At 38.0% G+C, this 17539-nt stretch overlaps 1 protein-coding gene across 5 annotated transcripts in view; it reads left to right on the top strand.

The window, feature by feature from the left end:
* ATF2 (activating transcription factor 2) overlaps positions 1 to 17539 on the top strand; it is a 79668-nt gene that overhangs the window by 39239 nt on the left and 22890 nt on the right. For all 5 annotated transcript variants that reach the window (XM_024213214.1, XM_024213294.2, XM_024213134.2 and 2 more), the window contains one exon: positions 15067 to 15216. In XM_024213214.1, coding sequence (XP_024068982.1) covers positions 15067 to 15216 — 150 coding nt within the window. The remainder of the gene's footprint in view (positions 1 to 15066; positions 15217 to 17539) is intronic.

The following is a 17539-nucleotide window of genomic DNA, read 5'->3' as shown; positions in this document are numbered from 1 at the left end:
GCATGATATTCTTATCGATAAACTAGGCAAATACAATTTAGATGGGGCTACTATAAGGTGGGTGCATAACTGGCTGGATAACCGTACTCAGAGAGTTGTTATTAATGGTTCCCAATCCTGCTGGAAAGGCATAACGAGTGGGGTTCCGCAGGGGTCTGTTTTGGGACCGGCTCTGTTCAATATCTTCATTAACGACTTGGATATTGGCATAGAAAGTACACTTATTAAGTTTGCGGATGATACCAAACTGGGAGGGATTGCAACTGCTTTGGAGGACAGGGTCATAATTCAAAATGATCTGGACAAATTGGAGAAATGGTCTGAGGTAAACAGGATGAAGTTTAATAAAGACAAATGCAAAGTGCTCCACTTAGGAAGAAAAAATCAGTTTCACACATACAGAATGGGAAGAAACTGTCTAGGAAGGAGTACGGCAGAAAGGGATCTAGGGGTTATAGTGGACCACAAGCTAAATATGAGTCAACAGTGTGATGCTGTTGCAAAAAAAGCAAACATGATTCTGGGGTGTATTAACAGGTGTGTTGTGAGCAAGACACGAGAAGTCATTCTTCCGCTCTACTCTTCTCTGGTTAGGCCTCAGCTGGAGTATTGTGTCCAGTTCTGGGCACCGCATTTCAAGAAAGATGTGGAGAAATTGGAAAGGGTCCAGAGAAGAGCAACAAGAATGATTAAAGGTCTTGAGAACATGACCTATGAAGGAAGGCTGAAAGAATTGGGTTTGTTTAGTTTGGAAAAGAGAAGACTGAGAGGGGACATGATAGCAGTTTTCAGGTATCTAAAAGGGTGTCATAAGGAGGAGGGAGAAAACTTGTTCACCTTAGCCTCTAAGGATAGAACAAGAAGCAATGGGCTTAAACTGCAGCAAGGGAGGTCTAGGTTGGACATTAGGAAAAAGTTCCTAACTGTCAGGGTGGTTAAACACTGGAATAAATTGCCTAGGGAGGTTGTGGAATCTCCATCTCTGGAGATATTTAAGAGTAGGTTAGATAAATGTCTATCAGGGATGGTCTAGACAGTATTTGGTCCTGCCATGCGGGCAGGGGACTGGACTCGATGACCTCTCGAGGTCCCTTCCAGTCCTAGAATCTATGAATCTATGAATAAATCATGCAGTAATATGCTTTATGAAGCTTTATTTATGAAAAAATACAAGTGGTAAAAGCTTTTGATTTCACATAGGAAAAAGCAATCACTTATAGAGAAGGCACAAAAATAGCATAAAGAAAAACAAAGATTGCGAGACTTAAAATTTAAGTCTCATTAGTTGTCTCATTAGAATGTAGCTAATATTTGCACTTCAGTGTTTGCTTATCTTCTTTAAATGGGATGGTAAAAGCATACTCACCATATTTCTTCTTTTCTTTCTTGTCTCTATGAATAAGGAATGGGCAGAATATATCAGAATTGTGTATATTAGTTGCGCTCTATATAGTGTATATTCACAAAAATAATAGAAATAATAATTTTTTTAAAGTGTAAAGAAGAAACCTAATATTCACAGAAAAATTTCTCCAACAAAAAATTACATAGGCTAATAGCTAAGAACGATGTAAAGTATTATGAACAGGCAACATGGGTTACCAATTTTTAAAATTCCCATTTGATTTTCAGAATTTAAATCTTTATTTGCAACACCAAATTCTGTGTCTTTCTGGTATATTTCTTGCATGTAAAAATATGTTAAACATGAAACTGCTGCAATGTAACCTGCAATACATTTGAAATTCTGCAAATGTCAGAGTAATTAAATGTACTTTTATCATTGGTGGTGGTCTCTGTTAAACCAACAGAGGGCTTAGAATATTTAATTATATTTGATTAATATTTCCTTGATAAACAAAGTTGATGAAAATACCTTTTTAAAAAATGCTATGCTCCAGTTGTCAATAAAACTTAATAAGCAGGATTAGCTAGATACTATTAATATCGGTTAAATGCTATTTCTAGGCTTATTACATATTTCTCTTAGTATATCACTATGGTTACTAGCTAGAAGACAAGGAAGCAGAATTTTTGAATTCATTTGGAATTTCCTTATTGATATTGTAAGCGACAGCTTAGTCATGTGTAGACATATTTCATTGCTGTGGATTTTTCTCATATTACACTAGGGGAATGTAACATAAATACATACTATATGTAATTGCTAAGACAACTGGTTGCCCAACTTGCTAAAACAACTGGCTACCTAACGTCAAAACAGTCTGCTGAATACATGACATTCAGTGTGACAATAAATAGGCTGTTGAACTAGGGATGATGCCTTGAAAGTTGGTAAATGTCTTGGAGGGCTGTTATCTATTGTTTGCCTCTAGCTGTCATTGGTTAAACTTTTTTCTTCTATAATGCAAAAACTGAAATTTCTAATCTCTAATACCGTATCTTGCATCTTTTACTGTAAGTTATATAGAAAAAAATATTATTGTAAGGTACTCTCAGTTGAGACATTCTGACTATTCCAGAAATTCAGGATGAAGTGATTGATGTGGTGGTTGAGGCCCTAACCTCTTCTTTGACAAGACACATGACAACTTGCCCAAGAGGAGGCAACCATATTCATAGGTTCCTGCAGGGATGACCTAACTTTTTGCCCCTGCGCAAAACTAGCACTATCATTCCGACCAGAGAAACAACTTCTGCCATCCTCAGTAGACCAAGGAGCATAATGAACATTGTAACATTTAAGACACACAACAGCAAACTACCCTGATGTGAAGGAAAGATTAGTGAGCGGCCAGTATGGTTGCATCAGGAGTTCTTTAATGATTGGGAACTAAAAGGAATCCTACAAAAAGTGGAAACGTGGACAGATTGCTAAGGATGAGTACAAAAGAATAGCATAAGCATGTAGGGACAAAATGAGGCAAAGGCACAAAATGAGTGGCACCTAGCAAGAGACATAAAAGGCAATAAAAAGAGGTTTTATAAATACATTAAGAGCAAGAGAATGATGAAGGAAAGTGTAAATCCACTATTTAGTGAGGGACAGATGGTAACATCAAGAAATTCTGAAACATTTAATGCCCATTTTGCTTCAGTTTTACCTAAAAAGGTGAATTGTGACCAAATACTCAACACAATTAATATTTACAAGAAATGGGAAGGGTCACAAGCCAGAATAGGGAAAGAACAGTTTAAAAATTATTTAGGTAAGCTGTATGTTTTCAGGTCTGCAGGGCCTGATGAAATTCACCCTAGGGTACTTAAGAAACTAAGGTCATGTCTATACTTACTAGGGATGAACGTTGCTGTGATCGATGCAACGGAGGTCGATTTAGCGGGTCTAATGAAGACCCGCTAAATCGACCACATAGCACTCTCCGGTCGACTCCAGTACTCCACTGGAATGAGAAGATTAAGGTAAGTCGACAGGAGTGCATCTCCAATCGATGCGGTGCGGTGTACATATCGTAGTAAGTCAACCTAAGCTATGTCAACCCCAGCTACATTATTCACGTAGCTGGAGTAGCATAACTTAAATAGACTTGCTGCAGTAGTGTAGACAAGGCCTAACTGAAGCAATCTCAGAACCATTAGCAGTCATCTTTGAGAACTCATGGAAGATGGGTGAGGTCCCAGAGGACTAGAGAAGGGCGAGCATAGTACATACCTTTAAAAAAGGGAACAAAGAGGGTCTGGGAAATTGTAGACCAGTCAGCCCAACTTTGATACCTGGAAAAATACTGGAACAAATTATTAATCAGTTTGTAAAGCCCTTAGTGGATAATAGGGTGATAGGAATAGCCAAGATGGATTTGCCAAGAACAAATCATCCTAGACCAACATAATTTCCTTCTTTGATGGGGTTACTGGCCTAGTGGATGGGGAGAAGCAGTAGATGTGAGATATTGTGATTTTTAGTAAGATTTTTGACACAGTTGCATATGACATTCTCATAAGCAAACTAGGGATGTGGCCTACGTGAAATTGCTATAAGGTGAGTGCACAACCAGTTGAAAGACCATACTCAGAGTAGTTATCAATGGTTCGCTGTCAAACTGGGAAGATGTATCTAGTGGTGTCTTTTGTATGTATTTAGATGGAATAAATGGGCCCAAAGAGTCAACGATGTTAATATGACAGTATCCAACATTAAAGAGTGTTAAAGAAGGTTTGGGGTTTGGTATACAGATACCACAGCCTACTTAGTGCCATGGCAAACACACCCTTAAAAAATCTTTTTCACCTTTTATTAAAGATACAGAGAGAGAGAAGGAAGGAAAAACTGGTAAAGCATTTGAAATGTAAAGTATTGGGGAAGGCTTTTATTTTAACATCCCTTGTTCTTTTCCCTTTAGCTCGAGAGAGAGTTTTTAGAAGGAAAACCCACTTACTTGACAGTCTATTAGATGGTATTAAAGATGGTAATAACTGTCCTTTTGGGGAAAAGAGAAGTTAGTTGAGAAGGGCTAGAGTTCTCATTGCTGTGAAAGTCCAATCCCATTTCTTAAAAGACAAAACAAAACACACACACAGAAGGGGAAAGAAAAGAACAGCAGATGGAAAATGCAGCTTCTGTCTCTAGTGTTGACTTTCACTTGCAGCCTCACTGCTGGAAAAACAAAGGAACAGCAAACTGTTTTATTAGTCGCTCTAAGGCATGGCAAACTTGTAGCAGCGTTGGGCTGTTTAGGGCATTGCTTTTAGCTGCCTCTTTTCGGTTACAGGCTTACAGCAGTGTTGTAGAATATACAGTCTTGGACAGCTAAGCCAGATTCTCTTTAAACAGAAGGCAAAAGACGAGAGGTAGGAAAGGGAGTGGTGGGTGGTGTGATAGTCTCAAATTCCAGGTGGTATTTGGGATTCAGCTGGAGTTGGTAGAGGTGGCAATGTCATCTAAGTCCCTCTCTTGCCCAGGTCTGGTCAGGACATCTTGGAATCAGGTTGACAAAGGTCCAATGATGGTACAGTAGATCCTGCAGTGCCAGGAGACAGTAAGAGTGGCATTCATGATGGTGAAGCTCGCTCCTTCCCCGTCTCTGATCTTTCAGTCAGCCATTGTCACATTAGCCAGCTTTTTCCCTCCACAAGTCTCTTTGAGGACTCTGAAAGGGAGTGATGGGCAGAATAGCCAATCTCCTTATTTTGTCCACCAATTATTCCTAATTTCTAACACACATTTTTGACTAGATGACCTCCTGAGGTCCCTTCCAGCTCTACATTTCTGTGGTTAACAGAAATTACATCCATTTGTTACAAGCTCCTTTGACTTCATGGGGAAGGACGACGTGGCTAAGTTGGAGTTGGAGTCAACTTTCAATGTGTGTTAGGCACCTAACTCTCTCAGGTGCTTCTGAAAATCCCACTCTTACTCTGTTTTCCCATCTGTACAGGGGGGAAATAGAAGCTTAGATGGGTGTTGGACGCATAATTTATTACCATTTGACTCTAGTTTAGCATATTTTTTTAGAGTGAGCCAGAGCATAGAACCACTGCATATTTTGATAAATAACTATTTATTTCCTTATGGCTTGTATGTAGCAAAGCTTCACGCTCAAAATCATATATAGCACCATTTGTTGTGGTAATCATAAGAGTGAGCTTTACTGAAATAAATGGAAATTTTGTTTTAAACTTCAGTTGTTAAAAATGTGTCAGCAAAGATGCTCTTCGATAATAGATATAAGTCATGGTTAAAATTTCATCTTGGCTTTCCTAGAAGACAAAAATCCCACAGTTGTTGGAGATAGGGTACCTAATCTGTCTCACATGCCAAATATAGCCTTCAGTCATGCATTCATCTAAAGAATGTCCTTCTGCCCATTTTTTACCTTTTAAGTATGAGTAGCTCCTGAAGTCTCAGTTCAGTTTCTAAATCTGCTCTCTAGTGACATTTCAAAGTCTTACCAGCCTGAAGTTGCCCAATTTAATATTCAGGTTTGCCTGTCATTTGGTTGGTTGAGCTGTATTCCACTTCCACACATGTGTTTGAGTCTCCCTTCAGTGCCTGGATTGCAATCTGTAAATATTTTCTTAGTTACAGCCTTCTTTTGATTTGACTTGAATGTGTATCTGGTCTTTGAAGATGTATCATTGAGATGTCTGGTGCTAACATTCTGGAAAAAAGTTTAAGTCTTCTTCTGATGGTTTTTCCCCTGTGCAATGAAATTTCATACCAGTATAAATTTGACAAAACAAATGTGCAAGCACAACTGCATATTAACTTTGTAAATACATAATTTAAATAGTTGGATTTTTGTTTTGTTTTTTATTTGGTATGGCTGTTGTTTTGATGGAAACCCCAACCTGAGAATGTCAGACTCCTTCAGGGTGGCACAGTCTTGGCTTCTCATGTGAAGGGAGCTGTAAGGCTATTACTGCCAGAGCCCTGTTCAGTCTCCTTTGCTGCTGTTTTCTCTCTTCTAGTCTGCGCTATCACTGCCTGTCACCTTATAGGCTATAAGCACACTGTGAACACAATTGCCCTGGGTGGGGAGAAAGAGAAAACACAGGAGCAAGAAAATAAGATAAAGAATGAAAATAAACCAGAAAAAATATATATAGAAGAAAAATGAACAGGGATAAAAAATTCCCGGAGAGACAGAAAATAAGAAAATGGTTATCTAGCTCTGATCGTTTTGTTGCGATGCACTCTCCAGTAAGACTGTGTTAAAAATATACTGTATAAGGAACAATTGAGTGTATACTTAAATGCAATACATCTTACTGTCTAACTTCATATCATTATGCTTCAGCATTTAAGCCCCTGCATACAATATTAAATTTAGGTAGGTGAAACAGGCATTCTAATGTAGTTCTTTTGAGTTGGATGTTCACGTACACAGTGTTAGCTTTAATTACTCTATGCTAGTGTTGTCAAGCACGAGGTGTCAGTTGCTCTTATTCCTTTGAAAATATTTTTTATTGTTTGCTTTTAATAGGAATGATGATTCATAGATTCCAAGGCCAGAAGGGACCACTGTGATAATCTAGTCTGATCTCCTGTGTAACACAGCCCATAGAACTTCCCTAATGTAATTCCTGGAGTATATGTTTTAGAAAAACATCCCATCTTGATTTAAAAATTGTCGATGATGGTGAATCCACCATGACCCTTGGTAAATTATTCCAATGGTTCAACTTCCAGTGGTCCAGCCACTGGTTCATGTTATACCTTTCTCTGCTATATTGAAGAATCCATTATTAAATATTTGTTCCAATGTAGATACTTACACACTGTAATCAAGTCACCCCTTCACATTCCATCTGTTAAGCTAAATAGATTGAACTCCTTAATTCTGTCACTAGAAGGCATGTTTGCTCATCCTTTAATTTTCCTTGTGGCTCTTCTCTGAACCCTCTCCAACTTATCTGCATCCTTCTTGAATTGTGGGTACCAGAACTGGACACAGTATTTCATCAGCGATTGCACAAGTGCCAAATAGAGAGGTAAAATAAACTCTCTATCCTGCTTGAGATTCCTGTTTATGCATCCCAGCATCATATTCACTCTTTTTGTCACAGCATCACATTGGGAGCTCATGTGCAGCTGATTCTAGGAGTCTTGTATGAAGATCAGCTTTACAGATCATGTATGAAGTGTGCCATATGCACAAATTGTGGGTTTTCACACACACAGGCTCAGTGTCCATTATTATACAGAACTCTCTTAAGATCACACACAAAAGTAAAAACCACACATGCAGGTTGATTTTTTTTTTTTTGGGGTGGTGTTTTTGAGGTGCCCAGAACACATGCAGGTACAGTAGGCGATGTGGAAAAATATATTATACTGTATTGTAAGGGAGGGCTAAGTTATTTCAGAATTGGGTCTTTGATCTGTTTGAGAGGAAAATCTGAAATTCCAGATATCAGTGTATATAAAAAAAAAGGATGGTTTCCTTCAAGCTCTGTAGCATGTTTGTCATTAACATGCAGTTTGAGGATGCAGACAAAAAACGTTGGGGAAAACATTCTGAGTGAATCATGAAGTTTCCTAAGAAAGTAAATTTAAAAATCTTTGTTTAAACAAAGTTCTACTCTGGAGAACCCTTTATACAAAGCCTTTTGTGACAAACTGAGAAATATCTTGAACACAGTGGGTAGCCAGTAGGCTTTCTGCAGGGGGTTTCTACTGAGAGTTGACAGAGGGCAGCTTGGCAAATGTTCAGAAACCTATATTAGCTTGGTTGAGCCCGGCATGGGACCTTGTGTTCAGCAGAATTCTTCTGACCTGCCTCTCTGCATGCCGAGCTAATCAGCAAACACCTAATGAGCCTACTCTAAAGAAACAGACCCTCTCCCAACCTAGTTCATTTTCATACGTTCTCTGGGGGTGGAGAGACAGGACTTCATGAGGACTGATGATGCTGCAAAGACCACAATAATGATAATTAACTTGCTGAATTTAGAAGATTATGCTGTTAATTAGTTGCAAAATAAAGATAAGTAATAGAGCAGCAGATGGTAGGATAACACCCAGGAGAAGGAGGGTTATTACTCTGATGAGCTTTTGTGGCAGATATGAAATATGGATCTGACTTTTTCATAAATTGTTTCTAGAGAATATTATCTAGTTTCTGTGAGCTGTTGATGGAGTGATCTATTCCTACCAAATTTTGACAGATGTGAAAAGGATTTGTTTTCAAGGGTACACATGCACATTAAAATTTCACTAGTAAAGATTTAAATGTTAAACTATTTTAAAATCAGATTTTTATTTTGTGATAATTTAACCTCACTTGAATAAGCATCTAGATTATGATTAGCCATTATTTCTTCACATATAATACTATAACTATATAAAGAATAAATCTTTAATATATGTGGAAATGTATCAGATTTTTAAAACTAAAATTCATAATATTTTGGGTGACTACCCCACTATTCAGTTGAAATACGTCGACCCATATGCCACATACAAGTATTGGAATACTTATCTGGTATTTGGGTTTCTTATATACATCTTTCAATCTCTGCTGTCCCTAAAACAGGGAATTGTTTTGTATTCCTATTTCTGTGGTAAATATCTATTTTGTTTCAACTATATAACAAATTTGCAAATGCGATTTATTTACTTTTAAATGCAAAAAATGTATTTTTAACTGTGTAACCTTAGCATTATATACAAAAATCAAGTTTCCAAAACAATATTAGTGTGGCCATTTGCAAGTTGTGTTTGTCTGATGGTATACATTTCACAGCATAGACTGTAATATTATGTTACACATTTAATTGGGAAAATTTCAGTAGGCAATATGCATGTGCACTCTGGCAGAGTTAATGTTGCTATTGGAACCTTACATTTGAATTTCCTTTGATTTTAACTTTGCAAACTTAGTATGAGAGATTTTTGTGTTCAGTTCAATAGAATCATGGCAGTTAGGAGTTTTTAAAAAATGGAGCTGGGTGTATACTGCAAAAAGTTTTCCTGCAAATATTAATATTTTAAAAAGACTTTACTTTGCCTATCTTTTCACCCCTTTGCATTTTCTTTGTTACTGTTCTAGCAAATGGCTGTGCTAGCAGGTTCATTGAACCTACCAACTTTAACCAAATATTACAGCATATTTGCACAGAATTAATTTTTATTTTGTAATGGTTAGCATTTGCATCAGAAACCTGATTTAAAAACTGGAATAGAAACATAACATCTAACTTGTATCTAATTAATACAGTTCCAATTGTAACTATTTAGTACTTGCAATGAACTGCTTATCAACAAGCTATAGTTAAATATTTGAAGTTATTCAGCTGATAATTGAAAATAATTCATTTGAGAAAAATCAGTCTTTGCAGAAAATTTGTGAAGAGAAAATGAGCTGAAATTTGTCATATAACTATTAAATATTTGCCCAGCTCTAGAAATAGAAGAGACTTGTTAGATTATCCAGTCCATTGCCCTGACAGTTTTGGAAACTTTACCATTAAACTTACTACTACTCCAGCTGTACTTTCAGAATGAGGGGGGGAATGGTTCTAATTGGACATTACATTTTAGTAAGGAGAATTGAGTGAACAAAGGATGAACCTTTGCTCTTGCTCTTGTTTGACCGGAGACAGTTGGTGGCAGGGCTTGGAGTTTTTTTGCAAAGCTGTGTTTACAGTAGTAGGAAAATTAACTTATTTTAATGAGAGTTTAGAATTTTGCAAAATATAGAATTAAGTAAAAATTGCCGGCACAGGACTGCAGTTTTCCTCTGTGTTTGGTATTAGAATTGACTTTTTAGTTTCGTAGGAGGTTGGGGCAAGTTACTCCCTTTCTTCCTCAGGCAAATTGTTCTAGCAACCTCCTGTGTCCCTGCCAGAGTGGTCAGGCAAAGCTGGGAAAATGTGCAGTGTAAAAAAAAAAAAAAAAAAAAATGTGCAAAGCTTCATTGGCACCGCTTTTTAACTATTATGTACAAAAAACAAAATTAAAATAATGTTAATTTTGCAAAGTGAAGCACTCAAAAGTTAGGAAATGCTATGATAAAGGTTCCCCATGCAACCTTAATTTGATCCTCTTATATGTATTCATTATGAGCTTGGCTAGCCTTACATAAGGTCCTAACAGAGCCAGGGGCAAACTTGAACTCACTGGAGTCTTCGTCTAGTACCATAAACACAAGAGAGCATCCTTCCTGCTCTCTGTAATCATAACACACAGAACTAGTCAAAAGTCAGAATTTCTGTTTTGTGGAAAATTCCAAAATTCTGGAGGGAAAATTCGAATCTGAAATGTCGCGCAAAAGGGAAAATTTCCCCAAAACTTGTTCCAGAATAATCTAAATGTTTCATTTTGGAAAATTTGAGCCCAAGTTGCAAGGCTCCCAGCTCCACAGCAGGGAAGCTGTAAGTCCTGAATCAGGAGCTGAACCGCAGCTAGAGCCAGAAGTTACAGTTCCAAGGGAACCCAGCATGTGGTTATCAGAAGTTCATAGAACATATGTTTCTGCAAAACATTTCAGATTAGATGATTTGGCATTTTCCAGCAAAAGCCTGCTTCCAAAATTCCTGGACAACTCTAATAAAACATGCACAAGGGGGGTGCATTAAGGTTGTATTTCTTAAGAACATAAGAATGGCTGTATTGGGTCAGACCAAAGGTCCATCCAGCCCAGTATCCTGTCTACCGACCGTGGCCAATGCCAGGCGCCCCAAAGGGAGTGAACCTAACAGGTAATGATCAAGTGATCTCTCTCCTGCCATCCATCTCTACCCTCTGACACACAGAGGCTAAGGACACCATTCCTTACCCATCCTGGGTAATAGCCATTAATGGACTTAACCTCCATGAATTTATCCGGTTCTCTTTTAAATCCTGTTATAGTCCTAGCCTTCACAACCTCCTCAGGCAAGGAGTTCCACAAGTTGACTGTGCGCTGTGTGAAGAAGAACTTCCTTTTATTTGTTTCAGAGTAGCAGCCGTGTTAGTCTGTATCCGCAAAAAGAACAGGAGTACTTGTGGCACCTTAGAGACTAACAAATTTATTCGAGCACTCCAAGACTTCAAGAGGGATAGCTTAGACTTCGACCACTTAGTTAAGATTTATGCACACTGTAATAAGAGTGCCAATACAATACTCTAGGTGCCCCTGACATTTTATGTAAGAATACACTTGAATTAAAGCAATAACTAATTGTGATAGTAAGCTGATATTGTCTATGTCGACCAGTCACTGAAGATACTACAGATACAATGTCAGTGGCTTGCACAACTATTTGCAGAAGAGCAGAGGAATGTTGGGAGTTAGGAGTTCTGGATTCTATTCCTAGCTCTGAAGGCGAGTGTAACTAGCCAAGAACCACAGCTAAGCACATAGATTTGGTGTAATTTGTTGTGAAAAGCAACTTATGTGACTTGCCATTTTAGAGCTTTGGGTTCTGTTCTCAACTCTGACAGAAGTGGCTTTGTTCAAGCTGTTACTTTAATTGTAAAATGGATTAAGATCCTTTCCTGCCTCCTAAAGTAGGGGAAGGTATGAGTCCTTGCTTAACAATAATGGCTTGGAAGTTCACAGAATTAACACTGGTCAGCTGAAGAGCTGAGACTGGAACTTCATCTCCTCTTGACTTCCAGGTCCCAGTACACCTTCTCACAGGCCAAGAATTTGGATGCCTTCCATTGCCTCCTGTCTTCATATATCTAGCTCTGTGCCTACTGTGTAGCAGACTGTCAGTTCTGAGGGCATGCTTAGTGCAGTTGGTATATAGTGAGTTCTGTTGCTCTGGGACATATCAGTTCAGAATGGAGTATTTGGAGACTTTTTAGCAATAAGCCTCCAACAACCTCTGCTGAGCGTGTGTAGATCTGGATGGATTTTTATGAAAACAGCAAAAGGCACCTCTTTGATATCAGGACTATGCCCTTTGCTAAATTTCAAGTTTATGCTCCAATGCATGGAGGTGCTAGAGCTCTTCAAAGAAATTCCTGGAAAGAGAAATTTATTATCGGAAAAAATAGTTTGTCACTCTTCAGTCTCAGATTTAGCAGAACCTCTTGATAAAACTTTCCAAAAAACTTCAGTCTGAGATGAAGAAAGAGAGCATGGAAAATTCCAGTCCAAATGATTAAAGTTAGACAAAATTTATAAGCAACTGAAATCAGGAACCTATAATGGAAGGTGCTAAGTAACCTTAACAATGGACATTGCTACCAGTTATGCTTGTAATATTTTATCATACTCCAAGTAGTCTCCAGGTGTTGTAGGGCTGAATGTGAATTTTAGGCTATTTAAACACAAATATCTCAATTCAGCACCTTGTAAGATTTTGGATTTTAGCTGAGCATCTACAGGTTCGGATGCTTCTCCAAACCTGTGGAGGCATCCATATGAGTCCCCATCTGTCCCCACAGCTTCCCTTAGGTAAAGCCCTGTCAGGAATAAGCTGTGGTCATCCTCCTGTGGGTAGTGGGGAGTCTTGTATTCAGAGAAAGGTGGCAGGCCTATTTTCCACTATTCTTCCTGGTATCTTCAGGGGCTTCTCAGGGTGAGGAGCAGGGAATGCTTCTGCCTTACTCATCAATATATCCGCTTTTTGCCTTTATTGAATTAATGACCTTTCTTGTGCACTTTTGTCTATGGTACACTAGACAGGTGAATTTACACTGTAAGCCTGGTGGCATTCAAAAGAGGATAATAAATATTGATGTTTTTTCTTTTATGTTTGTGCAGAAGGTAGCAATCTGCAATAATAAAGATTATTCGAGAGAGTTGTGCATTTTTATGTATTTTAGACTGTCATGTAATTAAAAATCTTTAATTTGTTGTAGAAGTATACTAATGTAGTTTTTAATGAAGTTGATGGTTTTAAGTACAGTACTGCTCACTGGAAAGATGCATCCTCATACACAGTTTATCTTGCAGGGAAATTGTTTAATAACACTGAATAAACTCTTACTGTGAGAGTGCAAAATTTGAAAATAAAAACAAACCTATTAATATAGCCATTGAGGATACCTAAGTCTGTCTTTTATTAAGAAAGAGATAGATAATAAGACAGAAAATATCCTATTGCCTCTATATAAATCCATGGTATGCGCAGATGTGGTCGCCCCATCTCAAAAAAAGATGTATTGGAATTGGAAAAGGTTCAGAAAAGGGCAACAAAAGTGATTAGGGATATGGAACGGCTTCCATATGAGGAGAGATTAATAAGACTGGGACTTTTCAGCTTGGAAAAGAGACGACTAAGGGGATATGATTGAGGTCTATAAAATCATGACTGGTGTGGAGAAAGTAAATAAGGAAGTGTTATTTACTCCTCCTCATAACACAAGAACTAGGGGTCACCAAATGAAATTAATAGGCAGTAGGTTTAAAACAAATAAAAGGAAGTATTTTTTCACACAACCTGTGGAACTCTTTGCCAGAGGAGGTTGTGAAGGCCAAGACTATAACATGGTTCAAAAAAGAACTAGATAAATTCATGGAAGTTACGTCCATCAATGGCTATTAGCCAGCATGGGCAGGGATGGTGTCCCTAGCATCTATTTTCTAGAAGCTGGGAATGAGCAACAGGGAATGGATCACTTGATGACTGACTACCTGTTATGTTCATTCCCTTGCGGGCACCTGGTATTGGCCACTGTCAGAAGACAGGATACTGGGCTAGATGGACCTTTGGTCTGACCCGGTATGGCCGTTCTTATGTCATCATACCACAGGCATATAAGCTTCTTGTAAACAGAATACATTACCTTTTGTTGAAAATTTGCTGTAATTCTAATTCACATTTATAGTGAAAGCATAACTTTTATTTTCAAGCGGTTGTAAACTTAATTATCAAATAGACTAGTACAGTCAATAAGATCTGCTTTAGAATATAGCACATGGTTAATATATAATGTGGCTCTTGAAATATATTGTATACAGATACAGTTTGTAATTACTATTTTTTGTAATTGTGTTGCTTAATAAATCAGCTCATAAAAGCTTTTGTAAACCATTGTTGAAAATATTTAGCCGTGCACTATGTAAACATTAGTTAATTTCCACATCTGAGTTAAAAGATGTCAATTATTTAATGCATTATCAAGATATCATCTTAGAACAAAGAATATGATTTAAAACAAACTATAAACCCACCAGAAGTTTTTTTTTTTTTTTTTTTTTTTTTTTTTTTTTTTTTAGTAATTTTCTTTTTTTTGGTTTTCTGTCTGTGTATTTATCCACTCTTGTCTCTCTATCGCATTGTACAGTACACTGTCCACTCCACTCCATCAATGGTATTAGTTCACTTCTCCGACACTGTTCTGTGCATTTTCTTCCATGTTATGCTGTGTAGAAGGAATTCCCTTCCTAAACTTGTTCATAACACCTTTACCCTTTTAACTTCATCATCATCCTCTTCAGTACTCACTTCTACAGTGATGATTGCAAGCAATTTTCAACTAGTAGAAGGCCAATTAAACTGTTAAAACAAGGTTTTTTTTGATGTTTCATCCTCCTGCACCCTTTGTGTGTTTCTTACCTTAAAGTGTGAGCTCATTGTGTATGTTTGGAAAGTAGCTAGCAGTATATGGGTGCTACTGCTATATAAATAGCTATTATTTAATGTAAGTTATCACAGTATCTTCCATTATGAAAAATGTGACAGAATATTTTCTTACTCTACTTTCAGAGATTGAAAGCTGCCTTGACCCAGCAGCATCCTCAGGTCACAAATGGAGATACTGCCAAGGGGCATGCTAGTGGATTGATTAGGACTCAGTCAGAGGAAGCCCGACCACAGTCATTACAACAGCCTGCTACATCAACTACAGAAACACCGGTATGACAACAAAGCCAAGATGTACTTCTAACTCTTTTTACTGTTACACAAAAATCTCTGATCCGCATTCATTTATTTTATATATTGAGAATAAGATTGAGGTGTGTTATGAACCAATATTGGAAAAAATGGAGGTTGTCTTACCTACTTGGTAAGAAAGCTAAGGCCTCCTGATTTCTGTAGCATACTGGCATTGAATTCTGGGGTAAACTAAAAATTGTGCAGCAAGTTAAGATACATCTGGAAAATATCAACAAAACAAGTGTTACCATGGTATTGTATTAGTTTAATATTAAAGATCATAAGCACCTTTTAAAATATTTTTCCAATCATTTCAGGTTCCTGCTTAAGGTACCATTTGCTTGAAAGAGCCGTTATTGACTGATATAAAAATGAGGGACTCAGCTGCATAATTTAGTTAGTTTTACTGTGCTCTCTTGGGTGTTGTGAAAATGGTGATGTTGGGAGAGCTATTCTAGATGATGACTAGGAATAGGATGAAAATGGGTGGAAACAATGAGCCAGGTTGGAGAAGGGGAATAGGTGTGCAATTGGGAGTTGGGGAGAGGTCTGGTCCTCTTGATTCTAGGAGAAGGGTTCAGAAGCTACAGTTTTTACCTCAGAGGTGTGCTGTTGACCTAATTTCATCTGGTCAGAGAAGCCTGTCTGGAAAGCGCTTTCTCAAGAAAATCCAGGCTTACTAAGTAGCACAGTGAAAACAGAACCACACACCCCTTTTGTGGGGGAGAAAGAGACAAACATGAAGGAAGCATCGCTATATTGAGTGTATTTCAGATGGTAACTTCCTTTTGTAGGTTAATGTACACTAGGAAAATGACATTTTATAGACCAAGGTTGTCAGCAATTGGTCACTGTGTCTGTTCAGGAGTTCTTTCTTTCCCCTAGCCAGTGTCCTCAAAATCAGATGACCTGTATCTCTCTCCTGTCTGTTTTCCCAGCTGCAGAATTTTTGCCAGTGAAAAAGCTGGTATGAAATACCTATCCTCAAATATCATTGCTCCTGTGTTGACAAGCTCTAGTTTTTAGAGTTAGACCTTCATAGAAAAGATGTATAGCGTGTCTCTTCTCTGTTACCTGGGGATACTATGTTGGATCTGTAGTACCAGGCTGGAACCCTCTCACATGGTAGTGAATCTCTTGAACAGTAACATCACATGCTAGTCTTTTTAAGGATGTTCAAAATAAAGACCCGAAGATCGACTCCCTTCAGGATTTATAAAGCAATTGGTAGGGCCTTAAGAATCAAGGCAATTCCTCTGGGGTTTTCCTTTTAGAGGTGAGATGATGTTCAGTTTTTAGGGCAGCTGAAAAACAAAAGCAAAGACTTTGTCATAGTTGCATGGGATTTCAACTTTATCATGAAAATCTTCTCAGGGATTTGAAAAGAGCTTCTGTGGAGTGCTTTAGGAAGATTTCTGACCATAATGTTGTATTAATAATGGCCATCTGCTTGTCCAGAAAATTGAGGATGAAGCTCCCTCTAGCCTTACCAGTTTTTTCATCAGAACAAGATAGTAACGAAGGGTCAAAATTGTAAAGGATTCTTAACCTTCTCTTTCTTTGTACCTATAACCAGTAGCAGGCTCCTTAATAGGAGGTGTAAAATACTGTCAATGCAATCAAGCAGTAAGATCTGAATGTTACAATTTTTGGTCACAATTGTTTGGTGCAAAAGGAGACAGTTTAAAATAATTTGTCTGTATGTTTGGTCAGGAAGTTGTTCTCCCCTTGTTCTGTCAGGCCTGGTGAAACTGAGTAAGGAACATACTTTCATACATACTATACAACAAGCTTTGCATTTCCTATCTGAAGAGAACTTTGAAAATTAGAAAAGCAGATCCCCTGTTTGTTCTTTTGTGAAGTACCAAAAAAGACAAAACAGCGTTTAAAGTTTGGCCAAGACTTCAAAAATGGATGTATATGTTCATAGTATCAAGTAGGGTGCCCAAAGCTGGATATGAGTCAACAGTGTGCCCTTGTTGCCAAGAAGGCTAACGGCATTTTGGGGCTGTATAAGTAAGGGCATTGCCAGCAGATCGAGGGACATGATCATTCCCCTCTATTCAACATTGGTGAGGCCTCATCTGGAGTACTGTGTCCAGTTTTGGGCCCCACACTACAAGAAGGATGTGGAAAAATTGGAAAGAGTCCAGTGGAGGGCAACAAAAATGATTAGGGGGCTGGAGCACATGACTTATGAGGAAAGGCTGAGGGAACTGGGATTGTTTAGTCTGCAGAAGAGAAGAATGGGGGGGGGATTTGATAGCTGCTTTCAGCTACCTGAAAGGGGATTCCAAAGAGG

The sequence above is a fragment of the Terrapene carolina genome, unplaced genomic scaffold, assembly GCF_002925995.2.
Source record: "Terrapene carolina triunguis isolate 2854851 unplaced genomic scaffold, T_m_triunguis-2.0 Scaffold62, whole genome shotgun sequence".
In the NCBI taxonomy this organism is placed as follows: Eukaryota; Metazoa; Chordata; order Testudines; family Emydidae; genus Terrapene; species Terrapene triunguis.
The sequence above is the reverse complement of the archived record's forward strand: the minus strand, read 5'-3'. Positions and strand labels throughout refer to the sequence as shown.